This window comes from Neofelis nebulosa, chromosome 4 (assembly GCF_028018385.1).
Source record: "Neofelis nebulosa isolate mNeoNeb1 chromosome 4, mNeoNeb1.pri, whole genome shotgun sequence".
NCBI classification, from domain to species: Eukaryota; Metazoa; Chordata; class Mammalia; order Carnivora; family Felidae; genus Neofelis; species Neofelis nebulosa.
The window spans coordinates 169,778,132-169,799,457 of NC_080785.1; the positions used below are offsets into that span (position 1 = coordinate 169,778,132).

Below are 21,326 nucleotides of genomic sequence, written 5' to 3' on the forward strand. Positions count from 1 at the left end.
CGATTGCCCCATTTTCTCCTTCTCTTGCTGTTTGTGGACAAGTGCCAACACCAGGACTCCCAACCGCTGCCCTGGCTCCGCCCCTGGAGAGCAAACTGAGGCCCACCTCGAGGTCCTGGGAAGGGGGAACAGCCAGCCGGCTCAGGGCAGAGGAAGCGGAGGCCCCAGTGGGGTCCGAACCTTCTGGGTCCCACTCTTCGCCACACATAGAATCGTCTTTCAAAACCCATGGAGCTCTTTCTTTCTCAATGTACGTATTGTAAGTAATCTCTACACCGAACATGGGGCACGAACTCACGACCACCCCCCCTCCCACCCCCCGTCAAGTGGGATACATGCTCTTCTGAGCCAGCCTGGCGCCCTGGAGCTGTCGCTTGCAAAACAAGAAGGGTCAAGGCGACAAACTGTAGGTGCTCAATTAATGCAGCCTCACCCCTACTCTAATGAGACGCTTACTTCAGGATTGATAGGGTCTGCCCCGCTTCCCAGGGGCTCCCCGGTGACTGTTCAGGGTCAAGTACACAGTGGGTGCTCAGGAGATGATGAATACACCAGCCAAATGCAATCCTGTCGTTTGGGGCCTGGCGACCTTGGACGGTGAACGAAGTTCCCAGGGCCTCAGTTTCCCCATTCATAACACCAAGGCTCAGCCAGTCCCTAGCCTACGTGGTTGTGTGTGTTTCGGAGGAAACACCTGTCTACGGCGTCGAGTCGATGCGCGGCCGTACCCGCCACCCCCGCGCCCCGGAGCATCCCGCCGCGCGCCCTGGGAGCCTGGCGAGGGGCCTGGAGGCCCGCAGAGCGGACCCGGCGGGGGCGCCCGGGCCGAGGGTGAGGGGGCCGAGAGCGGGGGGGGGGGGGGGTGGGGGGTGGGGGGCGGGGACGGTAGGGAAAGCACCCCACCCCCCACCCCGGGCTCTTTTGTCTCCGGACTGCGCCGGCGCTCGGCGCCCTCGCCATGGAAACGCGCGCCGGGGAGCGGCGGGCCCCGGGAGGGGGACCACACGGGGGGAGACCCGGGGAGACACGAGGATAGCCGGGGCCCCAGGGGTCCGGACGCCCAGCCCCCGCCCCCGCCGTCCACGGGGCTCCCGAGGCCGAGCCGGGAGGGGAGGGGGGCGGCGCAGACTCCGGTCCCAGCCCGCCCCTACGGGGGCCCGAGGCCCCCCGACTCCCCGGGGCCGAGGGAGCGGGAGCCCTGCGCGCGGCGAGCGCACGCCGGGGGACCGGCCCGGCGAGGAACGCGCGCGGCGCCCCGGACGCGCCGAGACAAAGAGCCCCCGCCCCTCGCGCCGCACGCAGGCCGTGGCGGGCGCGGGGTCTCGGGCCCGGCGGGGCCCCCTCCCCTCCCTGCGCTCCCGCTCGCCGCTCCCCCCGCCCCCGCGGGGGAGGGGCCGCGCTTTGTGCTCGCCGCGCCGCAGCCCCCGCCCCGCGCGCCCGCCGGCTCCGCCCTCCGAGCGCCCGCGCGCCAGGTGAGGGGCCTGCGGGCCGAAGGCCGGGGCCGCACCCCTCTTCCGGCCGCCGGGACCCTCCCTTCCCTCCCCCGCCCCCCGCCGCGGGCCTCCCCACCGTCCAGACGCCGGGGAACGGCCCCCGTCCGGGGACTCCTAAACCAGGCCGGCCCCGCCCTCTGCCGGGCCCCTCCCGACCCCCGATCTGGGGTGTAGGGGTGCCAGGCAGCTGGGTTGTTGGGCAGGGCCGCAGTGCGCGGGGGGGGGGGGGGGGAGGCCGCGGGGACACCCCTCTCCCCCAGCCTCAGTTTCCCTGGGCGGTACGGCGCATCTTTGCCCGCCCCTCCCCCGCAGGCGCTGGGCACCGGGTCCCCCCAGGGCTCAGACTGCGCCTGCCCTCCTCCAGCGCGTCTTTGTCCCCTCCAACCACGGCCTGTGGAGCCCGCGGCACCATGATCGCGACCAAGGAGAAGAATAAAACCCCAAAGGACAGCATGACGCTTCTGCCCTGCTTCTACTTCGTGGAGGTGAGGGGAGGGGGGGGCGGGGGTGTCCGCACTGATGGGGGAGGGGCAGAGGCCTCTGTGGCACACGCCATCGGGGACCACCACTCTGAAGGACACGGGTGGGCGCAGCGAGGGTGCCTGTTGAGGGGGGCTGGGGGGACTCGGGTTCTGCAGGATGAGTAGGAGTTCCAGAGGCACACCCAAAGCAGCAGCCGGGGCAAATGCTGGGGAGTGGGACCTCCAGACTGAGGCAGGGGTCAGTGGCTCACCTGGAGGGGCTGGAGCAAGGCGCGGGGGTGGGCGGCACCCATGAAGGGGCTGGGGGGATGCCGGCTCTTCATGCAGCACGTGGGCTGTGCAGCCTGAGGGTGCAAGTTCCAATCCCTCTTCTGTTAAGGGGCCGGTGCCCTTCCCATAAGCGCGCTCGCAGAACAGGCCTGGCACGCAGTGAGGGCTCTGTGAATGTTCAGAAAAATAAAATGTAATAAACGCAGTCACCGGGCACATACTAAGTGCTGATGATGGCACAGGGTGACATTTACCCATCCTGGGACAGATCCTTCAGCACCTACTGGGACTTTCCTGTAGCCATAGTCTTCCCCACTTGACCTGCCAGGAAAACCCCAGTCTGTTGAGCGGTCCAGGCAGGGCGTGGGTGGAGGAGTGGGGTCCCCAGTCCCGAGCAGACAGCCCTCCACGCCAGTCACAAAGCCAGTGGCTCACCCGCAGGCCAGTGGGTCCCTGCGCACAGGCAGAAAAGCTGTTTGTCAAATTTGTATTTAAATCCCCGTTATAGTAGCTTATACCTTCTCAGGGTGTCAACGTCCTTGCCAAGCAGCTCCCTCCCTGCGTCCTCCTCAACCCCCTGCTCTCACCTGGGTCCTTCCAAAACGTGTCCCACACCCACTCAAGTCTGTTAGATCTGTAACCCCTCCCCTTTTAAGACGGGTTTCGGCTCTTGGCTTTTTTCTAGTGGAACTCTTTGCTCACGGCTGACTCCGTCCCTTTTCACTGCCGTGTAGTACTCGAGCCCCGAGTCACCGTCCCCACGGGGCTGGGCCTTCAGGGGCTGCCTGGCCTTTGCTCGTGTCACGCACGTCCCCGTAAGGAAAGCCCTTTGGTCTGCCTCACCTCGAACCAAGAGTGAGCTTATCTGCAGATAACATCCCTGGGGAGCACGCTTGGTGGCTCAGGAAGCGCCCCAAATTCCCCCCTCCACCCCCCCCCCCCCCGCCACCTTCGAGGCCACGGTGTTTTCCTTACCCTCTGCGCCAGCACTGTGTTAGCGGTGTCTGGAGCCTGGCCGGCCCGTGGGACGCAGAGCCATGTGTGTGCCTGCTCTCATCCGCCTTTCCCTTATCGTGAGCCTTACTTCAGCGTGTTTACGCACACGCACACACGCGTTAAGTCCGTGGGCAGGACGTGCTCGTGGATCGTTTTCCTCTGGGCCTGATATGCTGTCAGTGTTCCCGTGCCTGGGTGACGGTCTGTCTCCAGATGCAAGGACAAGTGGGGTGGCACACAGGGACCCTCTGGGGCTGGTTCCGCCTCCGGTGTGGCCCAGCGGGGAGGAGATGGGGCCGAGGGCCGAATTGGGGAGCCAGGCCGGCGTCACAGCCGTGGCCACGCCGCCTGGGAGCTCGGGGTGCCACGGGGGCATCGTCAGCATCACAGTTCGAAGGACCCTCTTGCCGAAGGAGTTGATGTGATGTGCCCGGGCCCCACCCAAACCCCTGCCCGCAGCCTGGAGTGCCCTGCCCGCCGCGGCCCAGTTGCGCTAACGGCCACGGGGAGGGAATCACGAGCTAGCGTTGACTAAAGGCTGGTACTGTCCGTGTACTTACTCACCCGGTCCTACGTCGAACCTGGGAGGTGGTGACTCTGTCATTCCGTTACCAGCTGGGGAAACTGAGGCACAGGGAAGCAGTGGAGCCAGGATTCAAGCCTGGGCAGGTGGCTGTGAACCCCTCCACTCAGCTGCCTTGGGCCACATTCCTGCATGCAGCAGGCACTCAGTAAGTGCTCTCTGGACTAGAGCCCAGCTCCCGCGGACCCAGCTGCGGCAGTTTCCCTCTGGGGACCCCCCGGCCAGGCCTGGAGAGAGGCCGAGGTGCTGTCCAAGGCAGGAGTTAATGCGGAGGCCTCTCGTGGGCCCCACCCCTGTCTGTTTCCTCGTCCATCAAATGGAGACGGGCATCTCCTGAGGCAGCCAGCCCCCCCCCCCGCCAGGCGCCCGCTCACGGTGGTCCCCCCCGCCCCCCGGCGCCCGCCCCAGCCTGGACCCCGCGGGTGTTTGGGTTTGAGACCCTTGGAGCGGAGGAGGGAAGGTGCAGGTCACTGGGAGTCGGCTCTGCCCAGATCTGAGCCCAGTAGCTGCTCGTGGCCCCAGCGAGCCGGAGGCAGGCTGTGATGGGTGCCCGGACGGCGTGCGGGGCGGGCAGGTGGCTGGACGGCCCGGCGGGCGGACGGACGGACGGCAGCGTGGGTGGCGGATGGGACCGAGCTCACGTGGTGAGCAGGGCTGGGGTGACGCCGGCCTCCGTGCCCCGCAGCTCCCCATCGTGGCGTCCTCCGTCGTGTCCCTGTACTTCCTGGAGCTGACCGACCTCTTCAAGCCGGCCAAGGTGGGATTCCAGTGCTACGACCGGACGCTCTCCATGCCCTACGTGGAGACCAACGAGGAGCTCATCCCCCTGCTCATGCTCCTCAGCTTGGCCTTCGCTGCCCCTGCGGCCTCGGTGAGTCCCCGGCGCCCGGCGCGGGCCGGCCTGTGGGCACCGCCCTGCGGGGCACCGGGCTGAGCGCCTGCCTCCTCCCTGTCGGGCAGATCATGGTCGGCGAGGGCATGCTGTACTGCGTGCAGTCCCGGCTGTGGGGCCGCGGCGGGGGCCCGGGCGGTGCCGAGGGCAGCATCAACGCTGGCGGCTGCAACTTCAACTCCTTCCTGCGGCGCACCGTGCGCTTTGTGGGTGAGTAGAGGCCCGCGGTCTGCACGCGGCGGGGGTGGGGGGGACGACCCGGGGCCCCCGCCAGCTCCCGGCCCTGACCCCGCCGCCCCGCAGGCGTCCACGTGTTCGGCCTGTGTGCCACGGCCCTGGTGACCGACGTCATCCAGCTGGCCACGGGCTACCACGCGCCCTTCTTCCTGACGGTCTGCAAGCCCAACTACACGCTGCTGGGCACGTCGTGTGAGGCGAACCCTTACGTCACACAGGACATCTGCTCCGGCCGCGACGCGCACGCCATCCTGTCTGCGCGGTGAGCTGCCCCCGCCCGCCCGCAGATGGCAGGGTCCCGAGGCGCGCGGGGCCGGGCCGGCGGGGCTCACCTGTGGCCTCTTGCAGGAAGACCTTCCCGTCACAGCACGCCACGCTGTCCGCCTTCGCTGCGGTCTACGTGTCGGTGAGTCCTGGCCCGCCCCGAGCCCGCCGCCTGCGGGGAGCCCGCCACTCTGCTCTGACCCGCCCCGCCCCCCCCCCCCCCCCCCCCCAGATGTACTTCAACTCCGTCATCTCGGACACCACCAAGCTGCTCAAGCCCATCCTGGTGTTCGGCTTTGCCATCGCAGCGGGCGTCTGCGGCCTCACCCAGATCACGCAGTACCGCAGCCACCCCGTGGACGTGTACGCGGGCTTCCTCATCGGCGCTGGCATCGCGGCCTACCTGGTGAGGGGGCGGGGGAGGCCCCCGGGGTGGGGGCAGCTCTGGGGGAGCGGGGTTGCCCCCATGGGGAGGTTCTGGGGGCGGGGGGGGAAGGCCGGGTGGCTGGCGGGGGCGGGGCAGGGGGCGGCGATAGCGGGAAGAGGTGTGAAGGGGGAGGCTGGATGGGGGTGGGGGTGGGGTGCGGTGAGGAGGTCTCCCAGGGAAGGCCGGCCCCCCGGGGCGAGGTCGGGGGTGGGGGGGGGAGACCTGGCCCCGCCCTGGGGACTCTGATGAGTCTCCTGCCTCGGAACGCCGGAGTCAGAATCTCAGGGGCTCAGACCTGCCGAGTGCGCAGAGCGGGAGCGGCCTGACCGGAACCTGCCCCCGCGGGAAGAGAGCGGGACTCCCTGCTCTGACCGCACGGGGAGGCCAGGCTTCCCGCTTGGACCACCTCGCAAGCCTGCCGCCCGGGGAGAACCCTGGTCTTCAGCCCTCGCCTCGCCCTCAGGCCTGCCACGCGGTCGGCAACTTCCAGGCCCCGACGGCAGAGAAGCCGATGGCGCTGGCCCCCGCCAAGGATGCGCTGCGGGCCCTGACCCAGCGGGGCCACGACTCGGTGTACCAGCAGAACAAGTCCGTGAGCACCGACGAGCTGGGGCCGCCGGGGCGGCTGGACGGCGTGCCCCGGCCCGTAGCCCGAGAGAAGGCCTCGCTGGGCAGCCTGAAGCGGGCCAGCGTGGACGTGGACCTGCTGGCCCCACGCAGCCCCATGGGCAAGGAGAACATGGTCACCTTCAGCCACACGCTGCCCCGCGTCAGCACGCCCTCGCTCGACGACCCTGCTCGCCGCCACATGACCATCCACGTGCCACTCGACGCCTCTCGCTCCAAGCAGCTCATCAGCGAGTGGAAGCAGAAGTCGCTGGAGGGCCGTGGCCTAGGGCTGCCCGATGAGGCCAGCCCCGGGCACCTGCGGGCGCCCGCGGAGCCCATGGCAGAGGAGGAAGAGGAGGAGGAGGAGGAGGAGGAGGAGGAAGAGGAGGAGGAGGAGGAGGAGGAGGAGGAGGGTGAGGAAGGGGGGCCGGCCCCGCCCTCACTCTACCCCACGGTGCAGGCCCGGCCGGGGCTCGGGCCTCGGGTCCTCCTGCCACCGCGGGCCGGGCCGCAGCCGCTGGTGCACATCCCCGAGGAGGGGGCACAGGCGGCTGGCGGCCTGTCTCCCAAGAGCAGCGCCGCCGTGCGGGCCAAGTGGCTCATGATGGCGGAGAAGAGCGGGGCCGCTGTGGCCGTGGCCTCGGCCCAGCCCCGCGTGGCCAACCCGCCGCGGCTGCTGCAGGTGATCGCCATGTCCAAGGCGCCGGGCGGGCCGGGCCCCAAGGTGGCGGAGACCGCCTCGTCCTCCAGCGCCAGCTCCGACTCCTCGCAGTACAGATCGCCCTCGGACCGCGACTCGGCCAGCATCGTCACCATCGACGCGCACGCGCCCCACCACCCCGTGGTCCACCTGTCCTCGGGTAACGGGCCCTGGGAGTGGAAGACGGCGGGGGGCACGGCCAAGGGGGCGGAGGGCGAGGGTGGCTACGAGCTGGGGGACCTGGCCCGTGGCTTCCGCAGTGGGCCCAAGCCGCCAGGTGTGTCCCCCGGCTCGTCCATCAGCGACGTGGACCAAGAGGAGCCGCGCTTTGGGGCCGTGGCCACGGTCAACCTGGCCACGGGCGAGGGGCTGCCCCCACCGGGCATGGCCGACGGGGCCCTGGGCCCGGGCAGCCGTGAGTCCACGCTGAGGCGCAAGGCTGGCGGCCTGGTGCTGGGGGAGCGGGAGGCCACGGGTGAGGCGGAGGCCGAGGGCTACTATCGCAAGATGCAGGCGGCCCGCAGGTTCAAGGACTGAGGGGGAGGGGCGGGTGCCGCATGGGGGGCAGGTGGGGACCGCTGGGCGGGTGGGGGTGGGGGAAGCACTTCGTGACCAGACAATAAAATGTCGACACCCACTGGAGTCCCGGCTGAGTCACTGTGGTCCAGGGCCCCCACGCACATGAGGGCTGGGGGGGAGGGGGGGGCAGGGGAGGGACGGGACACAGATCTCACGCTCGTGGACTGAGGCTCAGGCACGCAGGTGGCGGGGGTGGGCAGTGGTGTGTGGCCTTCGCCCCTGGGAGGAGACCCTTGCCCCCCACCCCACACACCTCATCAGCTCCCCCAAACCCCATCCCCGTCAGAAAGGAGAAGGCTAAATTCAGAGGAGGAAACAGCAGTGAAGACCGAGGCGGAATAAAAAGGGAATCAAGTGCAGGATGCAGACATTTATTCAAAGTCCAGCAGACAGACTGGCCAGCCGCCCTCTACAACGTGAACAGGAAGAAAGAGCCTACAGAGAAGGTAGGAGTTGTAAAATCGCTTTAATTCGGTTCTCTCTGCATTACAAGCCGTCAGGGCGGGCAGTGGAGTGCCTCGCTCCCGGCACAATACTGAGCCTGTAACCGCGGTTATCAAAATATACATCTGCGTCACCTTTATAAAAAACCACGTTTGCTGCCCCTCGTTTTACAACAGGTATAAAAAATTATAAATATTTACACCCTTGTTCCAACCCCACACGGAAACTCGAGGGTCCAGGCCCGAGGGAGGGGGCTGGCCAGCACGGGGTCTGCTCGCAGGGGCGCCCCTTGGACCCGTGAGTGCAGGACGACGTGTGGGAGACAGTTAAGACTCAGGGGCCGCTGTCCCACCTTCTGGGGCCCCAGCATTAGAGGCAGACAAAAAAACAAACAAAACTTTGGTCCAAAATTTGCAGGAGAAAGGAAACCCTGAAAGTTTACAAGTTTAAGAGCGCTTTTCCCCTGGACAGGGAACAGGTTAGGTGTGAGTAAGGCATCTGGAGGTGGTGGGCAGGGCCGGCCTGGGGCCTCGCGGGAAGGGCCGGGGCCCCAGCGGGTCTGCCCTGGAAACTGGATCCTGCCCTGCGACTTAATTACAAGGAATAAAATAAAAAAGGACAGTATGTAAGGTCATAGGTCATACCACGAGGAGGAAACGGAGATTATACTCATACCATTTTTATCATCTTGCTATATAAAAAGTTACTTAAAACTATTTCTTTTGCATATAAATGAAAAAAGATTAGAATATTTGGTCAACTGGAAATATTGCTAGGCACAGATGTCTGCAACTGCATCAAAGCATAATACAGAGATTACGGTGAAAACAGAGCTCCGAGCTGAAGGAGGACAGGGCCAGTGCCTCGGGGTCTTGCCCCAAGTTGGGGTCCCGGGGTGGGGGTGGGGAGAATCACACACTTGATTAAACAGATCAGGGGGTGCCGGCTGGTCCCTGCAGCTTGCAGCCTCCTGCTGCGTCAGGCACATGATCCCACGCGGGAGGCCGACCCACCAGCCCCCACACCCCCCCTACCCCCCCGCCGAGGGCCCTGCCAGAGCAGCTGGTTTTAAGGCACAAGAAAGCCGAGTCGAGGTTTGGGAGCGCCCACCCCACAGGGGCTGCAGAAGGCACGGGCTTGGGGGGCTGGGGAGGGAGCGGGGGAGGGGGGGGCGGGCGGGGGCGCACTGTCCACTCGTCACCAGGAGCCTGAGGCCGGCACCCCACCTCCCCAGGGTGAGCAAGGTCGATCAGATTTAATTTTTTTAAAAACAGGTAAACTGATTTCTCTTTTAAAAAAATAAAATCTCTGGTCTTTTAAGGTCACTTCAGCTGCTTTTTAAAGTGGCTTTTCTCTGGAATGATGGAAGTTGTGGCCAGGCGCCAGCAGGCCGGTCCCTGGCGGCCCTAGATGGTGGACTTGGAGAAGGACACCCGCAGGTGGTGGTTCTCGCCCAGGTCGTGGTTGTGAAGGTCAATGAGCGCCTGGATGGCCTCCTCCACCGAGCCCATCTGGATCAGGGCCATCTTGCGGTCCTTCCTGAGGGACAGACAGGGCCAGGGGCATTGGGGGGTGGGTCGGGGCATCGGGCAGGGCAGGGAGCTGTGGGGGTGGGGCAGCACTCACTGGAAGAACTTGAACCCCTTGACGATCCCGCCGTTGCTGGAAAAGAGGATCTTCAGATCGTCCTCGGACACAGAGGGCCTGTGGGGAGAAGAGGGGTCGGACGCCGGTTCTCGGGGAGGGGGGGGGGGGGGCCCAGGGAGGCCCCAGCGAGGCCCCAGCCCACACCCTGCACATACGGGATGTTGGAGAGGTGCAGGGTGGCCGAGGGCGGGAAGATGTTCTGGAAGTTCTTGGAGCCGGGCTTCTTGAAGCGGTGCAGGGGGGAGTTGCCGTAGTCCTTGGTCAGGCCCTGGTCCTCCTGGCCCTCGCGGGGCAGCTGCACGTTCTGGTGCTTGGACAGCGTGATGCGCACCGGCTTCCCGTGCAGCTTGTGGCCGTTGAGGTGGCTCATGGCTGCGGAGGCGGTACGCTCGTGACCCCAGGCCCCACGCCCTCGCCCGGCCCGGCCCGCCCGCCCGCCCCGCAGGCCCCGGCCGCTTACCCAGCTGCGCCTGGCTCCCGTCCGCCATCTGCACCAGCGCGTTCTCCTTCTTGTTGAACAAGATCTTCACCCGCTGCACGTCGCCGTACACGCCTTCGAGAGCGCGGGGACAGGGGCGCTGAGCCGCCTGCAGCCCCGCCGCCACCTCCCCCGCCAGCCCCCACGCCCCGCACACCCCTCGCAGGGCTGGCTCTCCCCGAAGGTTTGCTTATTCTGCCTCTGGCACCTGCGTCTAGTCACAGGGAACGGTACCAGGAAACTACCTTCAGCAGAGAGGTCGTAAACTCCAGGAAAGGTCCGCGGCCAAGAACCGGCACTTTAGCATGCTACCAGCACGTTTAACTCTTCGAAAAGCATGCAGGGCAATAAACCATGCGTCTCCCGAGTCAGAATAAATACGCAAACCGAAGGCAAGCCACGTAACGAGGCAGAATGCCCGACTGCAAACTCATAGTACATCTTAGGGCGTAAAAAATAACCTCAACTAAACGAAAACAAGGTAATAAAAGTGTGAATGATAACATACCGAAAAGAATAAAGAGGCTTTGGGGTGTGACTCTCTTTAGAGGACAGCAGAGCAAGGCAGCGAGGGACAGGGAAAGGGAGAGGTCAGGGGGCGAGTTGCCAATCGTCCACCACGAGGAGGCAGCCCCACAGGCGTGCAGGTTGATGGATGATGAAGTTGTCAGGATGTTAATATTCAAGGGCAGGTTGGTTTCCGGAGAGCAGGGTTTGAGGGGGAATTTTGTTTTTATTTATTTATGTTTTGTTTTGTTTCAAGCAACAACAGGAAGCAGAAGTGCCGTGCAGTCAGTTGGCAAAGAAATTCCGGATCAGGGCAAGAAAAAAAATTGGGAAAGGGGAAGGGGAGAAAAGAAAAAAAGTAGCAAAAAACACAGGTCAGTAAATACATAAGAAACACGAGCGCTCCATCAGTCCAGATCTACACACATTACAAGTCACAGGTCCGCCTCGCAAACACAGGCAAGAAAGCGCCCCCCTCCCCGCAGCGAGCAGCAGGAGGGCGCGGCCGGGACCCCCAGGCGGCAGCCCGGCTCCCAGGGGCCCCGGCCTCCTGCTCGCTGCGGCGGGCGGGCCTCCGAACAACGCTCACACGAGCACAAGGCGGAGCGAGTCTGTTAGTGGAGGCTTCGCTAGGGGCCGGCCGCCCCCCGGCCAGGAAGTCACAGGAGGGGCAGACAGATGAGAGACAGTCTGAAACGCTCGTCAAAGGCGGTCCCATCTTTCCCGAGTGAGGGACCGTGAGCCCTTCTCAGCTCACCCGAGCTCTCTCTGAGCCAAACTCCGCCACTGGGACGGGCACGGGTTGCGCCATCCCAGGGACCTCAGCTGCAGGGCAGCGTCCCCCCGACAGAGGCACCCGGCGGGCATCCAGACCACGTCGTGTCTGGCTAGCAATTTTAAGGACTGCTTTCACGTATCAAAGCGTGTCTCGACCCTGCGTCTTACGGAATCGGAGACGTAAGCCGAGGTGTAAAGGAGAACGAGAGAACACTGAGCGCTGAGGTGGCGGCAGCGAGTGGACCGGCACGGAGGGGTGCCGCGACCGGTGGGACCCCGGCACCTGGGGCCAACAGGAGCTCAGCCCGCTCCCCTCCGCACTAAGACCCACTAGTGGAACACCCCCGCTTGCGCTTCTGGGAACGACAGCCTGGAGGGAAGAGGCACGTACCTCGGGGTTGAGGTTGCTGACCAGCAGGACAGAGTTTCCTGCCCCTGCCAGGCCGGGGATGGCGATCCGGCCCGCCGCCGCCGCTGCCGCCGCCGCCGATGGGATGGCCAGAGGAGCCAGGGCCCCGTGCACGTTAGGAACAGAGAGGCCTGGAAAGGGAAGGGCGGTCAGGATGTGAGCAGCAGGGCCGGGGGTTCTGCTGGGAGGCGAGTGCCGGTCCTGCCCGTCTTCTCGCAGGAGGAAACACAGGAGGCGGCCGCGGCCGTGCTCGGCCCGGTGCCCACTGTGCGGCCTGCCGGCTCCTCCTGCCTCTCCTCGTGGCACAGACCGTGCCAGCTTTGGCCCCATCTACATGCGCCCAACAGTACAGAAGCTCCACTCGGTGGATGCACAACGGAGCCCCGGACGGGCCTCGGCCGTGCGCGCATGCAGGCGCCCGTCACCATGCAGACGACACCCGGGCGGGACGCAGCAGGCCCGTGCCTGTCACAGGAGGGCAGGCTGGCCCCCTGGCAGGGACGCTCAGGTGTGCCCCCGCCCCGGTTCATGCCGCTCTGCTTACCGGGCCACTTAAATTCATCTACTAGGGACACATCCCTCCAACCACCGTGCGCGCTCGTCCTCGCCCGGGAGGTGCTTTAAGGGAACCAGACCAGACACTCTGGGGTTAGCGGATTCTCTGCACAGCCCTGTCCTAAGACTGCCCTGTCCAGGCTCCTCAGGGAACCCAGAGACCCGCACCCAGGGAGGCGGGCTCCCCCCGAGACCGAGCCCACGTCAGCTGCCCGTGGAAGCACAGCTACTGGAAAGGTGTGTGGGCATGCACGATCGACGGTGGGGACCAAGGTCAAGTGTTTGAGTACCTGCAGCTTGAGGAATTGCAAAGGTGGGAGGGAAACCAGCTCCTGCATACGGAGAGGCTGACATTATACCAGGCGCACCTAGAAACAAATGAGACACTAATCATCGCACCCACCACCTCCGCCGCGAGCAAGGGCTGTGTGTGTGCGTGACCCCACACCCAGTGGGCAGTCTGGGCCGGGTGCCGTGCTGGCCATCTAAGGAGCAACAGGCACCAACCTCCCTGGGCACAGAGTCGGCGTCACGGGGTGCCTGGGGCACGGACACTGAGCTGCGTACACATCCTCGCCTCCCACGGCACACGGTGGTCGGGGCACCTTGCCGGGCGTCTTACCGAAGGCAGCAGCCATGGTCTGGTCTAGCGAAGGCTGGCTGTCCCCAGAGGGCAGGTCAGGGCGTGTGTAGTCACGACTCTTGTCATTGTTATACTTGACGTTGAGGCTGGTGAGCTTGGAGAAGTCGATACGGAGGGTACAGCAGGCGTTGTAGATGTTCTGCCCGTCCAGCGACTGCAAGGAGACAAGCCGTGAGGCGCTGGGGGCCGGGGGGCTGGCCAGGGAGGCATCCCGGGGACCCTACTCACCAGCTTGGCGTGCTGCGCGCTCACAGGGTCGGCGTACTGCAGCAGGGCTTGAAACTGGTTGTTCTTGGTAAACGTGATGATTTTCAGAACCGTGCCAAACTTGGAGAAGATCTGCAAGAGAAAAGAATGGTCCCGACCTCCGCCCAGGGAACCCCACAGCACCGGGGGCGGCCGCACGCCCCCAGCCACCTCACCTGGTGGAGCACGTCCAAAGTCACCGGGTAGAAGAGGTTCTCCACGATGATCCGGAGCACCGGGCTCTGGCCAGCCATGGCCATCCCCGCGTCCACCGCGGCAGCCGAGGCGGCCAGGGCCAAGTTTCCCGACTGCACTGAGTTCACCGCCTGCAGCGCTGCCTGGGCCCGCTGTGGGGAAGGGGGGGGGGGGGGGGGGGAGTTATGGCCGGGAGCCTCGCGCCACCGGCTACTTTCTCCCCAAGTCCACCCCACCGCGCGCCAGGCCCGGCAACGCACCGCCTGGTTGGGTGAGCTGTCCGTCTTGAGCTCCTTGTGGTTGGAGAACTGGATGTAGATGGGCTGGCCGCGCAGCACAGGGGTCACGGACGTGTAGTAGTTCACCATGGTGTTGGCGGCCTCCTCTGTGTTCATCTCGATGAAAGCCTGGCAGGACAGGAGCGTGAGCCAGGCCCGGATTCCTGAGCCTTCCCAGGAAGGGCACTTGGCTGGCTATGAGCAGATACCTGATTTTTCCCTTTCAGCATCAGGAGATTGGTGACCTTCCCGAAGGGCAGCCCCAGAGAAATGACCTCGCCCTCGGTGACGTCACTGGGAAGCTTCCGGATGTGGATCACTCTGGAGGGCACGCCTGCACTCCTGTTGTCACCCTTGAACTTCTTACTGTCGTTCCCATTTGCTGACGGAAGAGCGGTGTGTAAGGCATAAAGCACCGTCCAGACTCGAAAAACCCTGTGTGCCCGGAACCAGCTTCCTCCGCGACTCCAGGAGGCCGCCAGCCGATGTCCCCTGCCCACCCACAGCCAGGGGACCGGGGACTGCACGCAGAGTTACCTGCAGAAGCCGAGTTGCTGCTCATGATAAAGGGTCCGTTAGTGACACAGGCAGAGAAGAGCTCGTCGGATCCCCGCTGAAAGAAACAGGGGGTGCGTGGAGCAGAGCAGAAGACCAGACGCCCTCCCCAACACCCGTGTCCACCTCTCCTGTGTGACCTGCTCTTGAAAAAAGACCGTACCCCAAACTGACCATTTCTCCCCCACGATGTCCTCGCAATCCTAATCCCAAGACACACTCCTCCTCGACAAGGCAGGGGCGGGGGGCCCAACGCCTATGGCACGGGTTCACGTGTCACGTCCACCCCACGCTCTGCAGGACCTTCCTGCGCACACGGGGCCTCGCGCCAATAGCCACACGGGGCTGAGCCCGGCCCGGCTGTCCTAGAGAGCTCGGCTGTAGCCCTGCCCACGTCAAGACCGTGGGACCGTCTTCGATGACCACGGGGCTGCTGGCAGACTCGAGGAACAAAGCCCCCTTGTCGCACTGCAGCCACCTGCTCAGCCACAGGGCCCTGCCCTATTTTCCAGGCGTCTAAGGAAACCTGAGCCTTGCTCTAGTCGCTGTCGGACGGAAATACTACCTGCTCTCCATCCGCGCTGTGCAGTGAGGGGCGGGGACCCCGGCTCCCTGGGACTTGTGACCTGCCCCTCTCTTGCCACGTGCTGGGCTCCATGTACTGGAGTCAACCCCCCAGCACCACGTGAGACCGACCCTGGGTCCAGACACCATGAGGCGTCCCTGCTGCCAGGTGAGGCCCGAGGGCAGAACCAGCCTACACAAGGTGAGGGACCGCAGGGGACCAGCACTCCTCAGTCGGGGGCCCGGTGGGCCCAAGGACCCAGCTCCGGCCGCACACTCCCGCCGCCCAAGGCTCACGGGCTTTAGGACGGCGCCACCAGGAACCACAAATAACTCCTCAGATTCCCTGGATCCAAAACTGGCAGCCAGAGAGGGTCTCGGGGCCTCGGCTGCCCAGGCAGAAGGGGAAAGAGCAGCCCACCTGGGCCCCAGGGCCTCCCCCTTCTCCATGTGCTTCCTCAAGGACACCGTTATCTTCGCTCCTCTGCTGAGCTGTGCAAACATGAGCGCACAGCACCCGGTGCCCCAAACCCTCCAGAACCTCCCAGCCCAACAGCTGATGACAGCGGCCGAAGGAAGCTAGAGGTTTAAAACTGCCCTTTGGGACAAGGACCGGGAACCGGCTGCCCCAGCTACTGAGACGGCTAATGTGGGCCTGTCCCCAAACCCAAACCCCTGGACAGGCAGGAACCCACACAGGTCCCCCACAGCCCAGAGCCCTGGAGCCCAGCGATGTGGAGGTAAGCGTCCACAGATCCGAGGGAGGACCCGCGTGGCTCCACCTGAGGAGCCGCCGTGGCTCAGGAAGAGCAGGACAGTCAGACTCCCTTCCAGGCTGAGGTCTGGCACGGTAAAGGGAAGTGTTAACCACCAGCCAGCTGCAGCCTATCACACCCCAAGCCTCCCGAGTCACGGAGGCCAAGAGGAAAGCCGGCAGGGACCCCAGGCAGGCCTGTCCACATCCTACCTGTCAGAGCCACAGGACAGCCCCTTCCTGTCTCGGGACTCAGGGGCCCGGGCCCTGACCTGCCCCCATCTGCCGGCCACACAACCCTCATAAGGGCAATCTTGGCCCCTGCCGAGGACCAGCAATAGGTGGGACCGGGACTCCCATGAATGGCTGCATCCGTGTCTCTGTGGGCATCGTGCTCCCTTGCCTACTTACACTCTGCTCCTCTCCCAGGACACAGACTCGCCCCCCCCCCCACACACAGCGCGGGTACACACACGGACCCCCAGCTCAAGAGGCGCGGATGTTTCGCAGGGCAGAACCTCAGGCACCAGAACACCACAGGCCTTGTGACTGGGGCACAGCTGGGCCAGGCCCAGGGACCACCCAACTGCCTCCAGCAGAGTTCTTCCCACCCCACATTTGGGGAGGCCACTGGGCATCAGCCCTCAAGTCAACTAAGCTTCGAGAGAAACCAACCCTCAAGCATGTACTTGCTACTGGACACAGCGCGGGACAGCACACAGCAAGACAACCTTTCCTTCCCCCGAACACCAAGTATCCCTGACACCTGGACACCACTCACTTCCCGCATAGCCGCTTCTAAACCCAGGAAGAACCACACTGCCCTCCCAGTGGGCCGGGGGTGCAGGTTCAGGGGGGCTGTACTGGCAGGAAGCCCCTGCCCGCACCCCCCAGGAGGTTCTGTCTGTGCAGGTGGGATTCTGGAAGTACAGGTCTCCTGGGAACAGGATGGCCAGAAGGAGACCGTTCCGAGAACAGCCGTTCTAGAGCTGTTCCGGCCGGAAAGCGGCTCCCACAGTAAGGGGAGGACAGTCTGCAACCCAGGCGTTTTCTGGGATCGTTACAACCCCCTCAGAAGACAGTCCCTCTCCCCTCTCACCACCTGACAAACAGGTTTTATCTGCAGGAAGATCAGGACAGGCAGCGTGTGAAGACAAGAATCCACTTGGGAAAAGTGAAACCCAGCCCAGGCACGGCTGCCGACTGACCAGAAACCAGCTGGCTGCCTGCTCAGGTCACTTGAGCCACCTGCAGGGAGCCCAGGAGCCATGGCCCGAGGAGACTCCCCCACCTCCCAGCAAGGAGCCCAGGAGGTGACCAACTGACCGGCAGTGCTTACCGATCATCAGGCCCAGGGTTCCCCCGGAGGCCACGTCCCTGCACGTGCACATGCCTGGCCTGCAACCGGGAGGGAGAAGCACGTGGCCCCCCAACTTCCCGTGGGGACAACTCTGCGTTCCTTCGTCCACCTTTCTTGCCACTGGCGTTGAGAGCTAACGCCTTCCGCACAGAAGGGACACAGCGCTCTCGGTGTCCCACAGCTCACAAACACCAGAATTTCTCAAAACAGACAACTACCCAAACCACGACGCCATCAGAAGTAGCCCCAAACTGCCCCAGAGCCCCCATACCCCCTCCAATCTCACCCCCCACTCCACAAAGGGCTTGGAGCATAACCAGATCTTGACTTTTCTCACATCAAACCAAGAGCACTCAGAACTTTCTGGGGCAGACGCCCCCGTCAACCCCACTGCACACATCCCTCCTAACCCGTGAGCCATAAAGCAGGACTCTCACGGGCTCTGAATTTCAGGGCAGGTGCCTTTTCTTCAGAGGAGCTAGGGAGCCCACTGGGCAGAGGACAGGGCCTGCAGCCTGGATGCCTCGGGAGCACCGAGTCAGAGGTGGCGCGGGCAGATGGGCCCAGGCCACGGGCACAAACTCAGGCTGAGCCGAAAGTACCTACCTTTGTACCAACTGCTATGTCTGGGACGATGCTACAGAGAGAGAAAAAAGAAAGCCGTTAACCAGGTGCACTGCCGGTGTCCCCACTGTCCCAGGGGTGGGGAAAGCCCACAGCCCCTGCCACTAGGGTGTCGGGAGTTCCCCATGGCCACCAGCGTGGCTCGCTGCTGACTGCACACCCCCACCCCCACTAGAACCCTTCAGGCAGGGAAGTGAGCCGTCGTCCAACTAATCTCAACTTGAAAAGGAGCCACCATTGTCTTCCAGCCCCCTCCCTCCCAGCAGGACCCCAGGCCCCGCCTCTGGACCTGTCCGAGGACAAAGCTGCCCCCTTCAAAAGCCCCAGGAGGGACCCTTGACGTTGTTACTGAGGTTCAAGTGCTGTCGTCTGCTTTCTAAACACTGGAAGCGCTTAGGAACATTTCTGAGCAAGACGGGGCCACTGAAAAGGCAGCTCTCAGGCCCCAGGTCAGAGCTTTGGCTCCAAGGGGAAGACAGGGGACTCCACGTCCCACGCATGGAAGGCTCCCGGGAAGGTGGCAGCTCGGCTCCAGTGAACAGACAACATTAACACAGGTTACTTATCAACCTGGCTCCGCGTGACTGGACTTTCTCCCGCCTCGGGGGCTGGACGGAAGCAGGGCTACCTGAGGGTCCCCGCAGCCCCGTGCGCCTCAGCTGCGCGCCAGCTCCTAGAACAGCACGGCGAAACCCTCTCCAAGGGCTGGTGCGCGGCAACCGTGAACCAGCGAGGTCCTAAGCGACTCACGGAGCATCCGTCCACAAAGGGAACTGAGTCAGCAACGCCCCCCACCGGGCCTGCCCAGTGGATGGAGCCACCCGCCTCAGCACACGATGGCCTCCGTCACCTGGCCGAGGACTGGCGGTCCCAGACCCCGCGGCAGGCCCTGGGGCAGCCACGCGCACCCCCTCCCTGCACAAAGGCCAGCTTCCCTGTCCAGCTGGGAGCCCCTGGTTCCTGCCCTCCGGGAGGCAACTCCCAGGACCCAAACCCTGGGGTGTCGGGACCCCAAAGCACCGGCCTAGTCCTGCTGCCTGCAGCTGTGGCCTGCTGTCTTGCCATCATTCCCCTCCAGGCAGGACCTTTGCCTCCTCACCGTTAAAAAAAAAAAAAAGAACAAAAAACACCTCACGCCCCGACAGCAACACGTTCTTAAAAACCCTAGTGAGCCAAGAAAAAACTTCCCAGAAAAACCGAAAGAATGAAAAGCATGCAGCTTCCCGGCCACTAAACCCAGGGCGACTCGCGGCCTCCTAGTCCCCCGGGGGGTGGGGGGGGGTGGGGGGACACGCTCCCACAGGAAGTGTTTCACAGAGGCCGGCCTTTCCTCACGCGGGATCTGAGCCCTGGCTGCCCGCCGAACCGGCACGCGGCCTCGGAGCGCCGTTCCCCAGACTCCAGACCGCGACCCGGCCCGGGGAACACGTCCCCCCCAGCTGGCTGGCTGGGGAGGGGGTCCCAGGGGGAGGTCCATCCCAGGCAACATGGAGGACGGACCGCGAGATCATGCCCACCACGCCGCAGCAATCTTTCTAAGGGGCTGGATTAGATTCCGCCCGAAACCTATCATTTCAGGCCCGAGGCACACGAGGCACGTGACCCTCCAGGCATTTTAACCAGCTCGCCCCGCCCCAAGGGCCAGACGGGGAGGAAGGAGGGCTCGAAGCCCACTATCAAACAAAGTTAAGCAGAACTCTCGGGAAGCCTCAAACTTTAATAAAAGTGGCACCTCCCCCTCGGCCACGGGGATACGACAAACGGTCCCCCGGACACGCGGGATGCAAGTCACACTTTGAAGCGAGCTTCATTTTCCGCAGGTCCTGGCATTTCTCCCCCAAGACCAGAAAGAAACCTAACATCTGAGAACAGGTCTCGGCGCCGCGGGCAGGCCCGGTCTCCGCGGTCGGCTCCGGCTCGGGGAACCGCCGGCCCGGGGCGCCCCGCAGGCGGGAACAAAGGGGGGCGGACGGGCCCCTCCCCGGCCCCCGGCTCGGGCGCGCGGCCATCCTTTGTGGGTAGCCGGGGAGGGGCCGGGCGGCCGGCGGGGGCGGAGGAGGGCCCGCGCCCTTCCGGGCAGGAGGGCGGCGTCTCCCGGCCGCGCCTGGGCCCGCGGCGGGCGGGGGGCGGGGGGGCTGAACGGGGGCGAGGGCAGAGTCCGCGCGGCGGGAAAGACCGCGCACGCGCAAAGCCCGACAGGGGCGCGAAGAGCTGCGCACGCAAGCGCGGGGGCTCGACTGGGAACGGGAAGGGCCACACGGGGCACGCGCAGCGGGGGGGTACGGGGAGCTGGAAGGCTCACACGGGGCGCGCGAACACTGGCGCGTGCGCGCGGGACATGGACGGGAAGCGGGAAGGGCCTCACGACTGCCGCGTGCGCTCGGGTTGAGGCGCGCGGAGGCCGGAAACGAACAGGGCTCGAGGGCTTGGCCTGCACCACTCTTCTAAGCCCAGGAGGCACTGCCCGCCTGGCGCTTCCCCCCCCCCCCCCGCCGCCTCCGGCAGCCTGCCCCGCGCACGCACCCCAGGCTCAGGGAAGGGAGGGACCCCGGAGGCGCCCGCGAACCCGGGCGGAGGAGGAGCGACGCGCGGGCCACGGCCCCGAGGAGACCCGGGCGGCGGCGAGGGGAAAGCTGGATCGCCGGGAGGTCGTCGGAAACCGCGGAGAAGCAATACTTACCCGTCCATTGCACACAGAGGAGACCCGCAGGGGACGGAGTGGAGGCGCCGGAATAGCAGGAACCGACCCAACGGCTCCGAGTTATAGACTCACAAAATGGCGGAGACGCCCGAACACGTCCCCCGCGCGCTCTGCCCATTGGCTCCCGCCACGGAGAGGGGGCGGGGCGGGCGCCGCGGGGCCCTGCCGGCACCTCCCAATGGCTAGGAGGTCGCTCGAGGGGTGGAGCCAAGAGGGATGGCAGGCGACCATTGGAGAAGGCGGCCGTCCGTCAGGGCTCGAGACGGAAACGACCCGTGGAGACGGGGGGAGGGGAGAAAAGGCGGGATCACGTCCCGGAGCTTGAGCCAGTAAGCTAGCTGCGCTCCTGCGTGGGGCTTTGCGGGAGAAGCCATCTTGAGAGTGGGTACGTGGCGAGTCCGGCCGCGGGAAGCGTGCTTTCTACCAGGCTGCCGCCATCTTGCAAACGGGCAGGGGCCGTCCCTGAGCGTGAGGGTACAGGGAGCTGTGTCGCCATCTTTGGGTCGGGCAGAGAACCTACGGGGCTCCATCTTGCTTTTGGGCACGTGGCGGAAAAGCCTGATTCAAAAGGAGACCTTATTTTTAGGTTAGCACGCGGGGAAGTAGAGGCCGCTTAACGCGTCCCAGACTAGCTAGGACTCCGTGTCCACTGCTGACCTCCGAGCGTGCGGGCGGTCTTTGTTCACCCCCAGAGCAGCCAAGCCCGACCGCAGCCCTGTGCCCCGGCTGCAGGGATGGGGAAACTGAGGTCCGTGGAGCAAGGCGGCCCCTGCCCACCGGGGAACTGAGCCCCGGACGCACACAGCACAGTCTCGCTGTCATGGGGCATCCAGGCAGGGACGCATCTCCATCTCAGCAGCCAAAGAACATCCTAAACATTTTTCTGAGAGATGATGGCAAGAGTTGTACATGGTTGTGCGTGACATGGGTAACCCTTAGGTCAGCGGGGAGGGGGGCGCATGGGACCAGAGAGGGAAGCACCCAGGAGACCCTGCGCATGGTGGGCTTGGCGCATTACTCGCCGCTCAGTAGGTGAGGGACACCGGTGTGACTGCTA

General features: G+C 64.9%; 2 protein-coding genes across 5 annotated transcripts; one reads left to right on the forward strand and one right to left on the reverse strand.

Annotated features, from left to right (window-relative positions):
• The first annotated feature begins 712 nt into the window (after positions 1-712).
• PLPPR3 (phospholipid phosphatase related 3) lies at positions 713-7,498 on the forward strand. Of its 3 annotated transcripts, none has more exons than XM_058728631.1 (7): positions 713-831; positions 1,858-1,978; positions 4,510-4,695; positions 4,785-4,926; positions 5,020-5,215; positions 5,302-5,623; positions 6,108-7,498. In XM_058728631.1, the coding sequence occupies exons 2-7, from the start codon at positions 1,904-1,906 to the stop codon at positions 7,488-7,490; spliced, it is 2,304 nt and encodes a 767-aa protein (XP_058584614.1). In that variant the 5' UTR covers positions 713-831; positions 1,858-1,903; the 3' UTR covers positions 7,491-7,498. The 3 variants fall into 3 exon arrangements, with proteins under 3 accessions (XP_058584614.1, XP_058584613.1, XP_058584616.1); XM_058728630.1 differs by lacking the exon at positions 713-831 and adding an exon at positions 976-1,472; XM_058728633.1 differs by lacking the exon at positions 713-831 and having other exon boundaries at positions 1,504-1,978; positions 5,302-5,359; positions 5,450-5,623.
• A 481-nt stretch (positions 7,499-7,979) lies between these two features.
• On the reverse strand, positions 7,980-20,377 carry PTBP1 (polypyrimidine tract binding protein 1). Of its 2 annotated transcripts, XM_058728638.1 has the most exons (15): positions 20,249-20,377; positions 17,551-17,581; positions 14,249-14,324; positions 13,921-14,093; positions 13,694-13,840; positions 13,415-13,585; positions 13,221-13,331; positions 12,972-13,146; positions 12,640-12,717; positions 11,777-11,925; positions 10,610-10,643; positions 10,084-10,176; positions 9,779-9,995; positions 9,603-9,680; positions 7,980-9,515 (listed from the first exon to the last, which is right to left on the reverse strand). In XM_058728638.1, the coding sequence occupies exons 1-15, from the start codon at positions 20,254-20,256 to the stop codon at positions 9,383-9,385; spliced, it is 1,674 nt and encodes a 557-aa protein (XP_058584621.1). In that variant the 5' UTR covers positions 20,257-20,377; the 3' UTR covers positions 7,980-9,382. The 2 variants fall into 2 exon arrangements, with proteins under 2 accessions (XP_058584621.1, XP_058584622.1); XM_058728639.1 differs by lacking the exon at positions 12,640-12,717.
• Between the last annotated feature and the right edge of the window lie 949 nt (positions 20,378-21,326).